Source organism: Phalaenopsis equestris, unplaced genomic scaffold (genome assembly GCF_001263595.1).
Source record: "Phalaenopsis equestris unplaced genomic scaffold, ASM126359v1 Scaffold232291, whole genome shotgun sequence".
In the NCBI taxonomy this organism is placed as follows: domain Eukaryota; kingdom Viridiplantae; phylum Streptophyta; class Magnoliopsida; order Asparagales; family Orchidaceae; genus Phalaenopsis; species Phalaenopsis equestris.
Window position 1 is genome coordinate 72,594 of NW_018250259.1, and position 3,110 is coordinate 75,703.

At 31.6% G+C, this 3,110-nt stretch overlaps 1 protein-coding gene across 1 annotated transcript in view; it reads left to right on the forward strand.

The window, feature by feature from the left end:
* LOC110038234 (ornithine aminotransferase, mitochondrial) overlaps nucleotides 1-1,457 on the forward strand; it is a 33,689-nt gene extending 32,232 nt beyond the window's left edge. The window contains exon 10 of the mRNA XM_020743003.1: nucleotides 1,039-1,457. Within this exon, the coding sequence (XP_020598662.1) occupies nucleotides 1,039-1,180 (142 nt within the window). The 3' untranslated portion in view covers nucleotides 1,181-1,457. The remainder of the gene's footprint in view (nucleotides 1-1,038) is intronic.
* The last annotated feature ends 1,653 nt before the right edge of the window (nucleotides 1,458-3,110 follow it).

Below are 3,110 nucleotides of genomic sequence, written 5' to 3' on the forward strand. Positions count from 1 at the left end.
AGTATAAAATTTTTATTGAAAAATCATCACATGAATTTTTTAAATCATTATGTAAATGCTAGGGCGTCTCCTGAAAGGGACAAGCTATATAACCTGAATACAATAAAAATTATGCAGGGGCCGCTACATCGGTGCACGGGTGTAGTGTTAAGAAACTAAATGGGTTGGAGAAAAGATTAGTGAGATTGATAGCTTAGATTTTAAACTTTAGTTTATGGGTATGTGTCATACTAAAAATAGTGTATGTATAATGATAGATAAGAGTTTGAAAGATAAGTTGTAAAAAGTAATAGAATTGAAGATAGAATTATAACCCTAGAGATTGTTGTTGATTTTAAGATTCTTAATGTTATAAGTGTTTATGCTCCTCAAGTTGGTTTAGATAAATGTTTAAAATAAAAATTTTAGAATGACATAGAAAAATTAATAATATTGAAAAAAGACAGTTTGACTATGATACCTATTGAAAAAAGAATGACATAGAAAAATACATGATACCTATTGAAAAAAGAATTTTTATTGAGGAGCATTTAAATAGACATGCTGGTAGAGTAGTAGAAGAGTTTAGAAATATTCATAGTGGCTATGATTTTGGAGTGATTAATGAAAAAAGTAGTCATATAGGATTTTACTTTTAACTTATGATTTTATTATTTCTAATATTTTATTTAAAAAAAAGAGATGAACACATTGTTGTGGTGTTGTTATTGCTGATGAGAAGTACATCTTATATATGTTCATCTCATGAGCAACAACAGCACTACAATATTATATATTATCATAAGCAATCTTGTTTTTGTGCTGTTGTTGCTCATGTGACATTATATATAAAAAAACTGGGTATATGAGCAGATGGATTGCTAACTTCATATGTTCTTATGATACATAATTTAAGGATGATGCAAAAATATACTGATTTAAATGAGCGAATAATACTTTTGGTACCATTGCTCATACTACAAGGAATGAGGAGCTATTTAGTATTTAGAATATATAAACTCATATTTCGTACGTCTGACTCTGGATTTTACTCTTTAGTCGTGAAGAGCTCAGTGAAGCATCAATGGCTTTGAAAGATGTCCTGGAGATTGATCTACCAAAGATGCAGAAGCAAAAGCCAAATATTGTCGATTCATCGACTACTAAGCAAGCTTGTTACAGGTGCCAGCGGCTAAGATAAGATCCCGGTGATAAGCTGCCGGCGGCTAAGGTAAGATCTTGGTGGTATGGTTGTCTGTTTGGTTCAATGAGCACAAAGGTAGTTTTTGGGCTCAAAGTCTTGCTAATTATATATGCAAACTGTGTGAAGTCAAATTATACAATAATATGGAGTCTCAGATACTTTTTAGTGTGCAGATACTTCTATATAGAGTTTGCCAAAGTTATTGAGATTTAACTAGCCTTTGTAGTTTATATAATTAAGAAATGATTAAAGCTTTCTTGTTTTCAAATTTTAACAGTTGGCATTTCTAGAAGTCTTTCAAGTTCTTGAATCCAAACTCATATAATGGTCCTGAATTTTAAAATATGTGAAGTTATATAGTAGTACCTTTTAGGAGGATCCATTGCAACATTTTGATTTCTTCATTAAGTTGATGGATGATTATGCATTTATAAATGATAATCAATTTAAATTATTTAGCAGTTATTTGGTTACTTGTTAAGGAAATGCTGAGTAATTAGAATACAATGTATTTTGAATACTGTTGAGTTATTTGGTGGACTTTAAAATAAATGCAGAGGAATTTTTTTTATCTTTTTGGTTATGTATTCTAAATACTTAAAAGAGTTGTTTGATAATAAAAACCTTGTATTCTAAATGTGAACTAGTTGTAGAATTTATGAATAATGGATGTATGAGCATGTTATATGAAAATTAACACATATTGCTCAAATCTTTAATATCACATCATAAATAACGCCATTATCACTTTTTAAAAGTGAAATATATATTTTCATGCAGAGGCTTAAAGCACTACTATATTTGTAAATCTGAAAGTTTAGGTGTGAGATATGGAAATACATAAGACACATATCATAAATAACACTATTATCACTTTTTTAAAAGTGAAATATATATTTTCATGCAGGGGTTTAAAGCACTACTATATTTGTAAGTCTGAAAGGTTTGGTGTGAGATATGGAATTACATAAGAATTGTGTGCTGCGTATGTAAATTTCTCTTAATTTTCTTCTTTATGCTTAGGTAAAGTATGAGCAAACGCGAGTTAAAAAATGAAACCAATAAAAGACAATTGGATAGAACTTACAAGATTGGCTACATCAAAGATACAGACTTTAACCACTTGTGGGCTATTTGAAATCGGATTTATGGTGGGAAAAAAGTGGATTTAAGTGAAATTTTGCCAGATGGCCATTTTGGATAAAATAAATCCTAGGGTGCGATAAATTCGGATTTCACAGATTTCGACCTTAAATCCCGGATTTAGTATATCTTATGACCAACGGATTTAACTTCGCACGCTTCAAATTTAAGACACAGCTCGGTAATAGCTGTGGATTTACAGTCCAATAACCCTAATTGACTTTTAAATCCTAATAGAGTTGCCAAATAGTTTCATAGGATTTATAGGAATTAGTAAATTCGTTGTCTGATAGTTTTTCGGATTTAACCCATTCAGGATTTAGTAAATCCGGATTTATGGGATTTACTAAATCTTAATAAATTAAATCTCATATGTTGCCTGATGGCACCTTAACATCATGGTCAATAAGAACCATCGGCCACATCAGGAAAGCATATAAATAAGACCTAAGTAAACCCATTGGTAAAAAAACTCCAATTGGCACCAAAACTCCAAAAAAGACTAAACATAAGACCTGCATAAACCCAAAGAATCGGTCAAGCTAAGCTAACAGAATTACCAGACAACAGTAATTATGGTAAGGGGCCGATAAAAAGCAAAAGTCGCATTGAGCAGGGGATTTGTTGAGAAAAATACTCCTGAATAATATGCAAGGGTTTGGTTAGAAGACAGGAGTGAGAGCAAGGATACAACTGCAGCTTCTTGGATAGATTCTGTAGTGAGCTGCTCTTTGACATCGAGGTGGTCGGGATGTCCCGAGATCAGCCATGGCGACACAGGCAA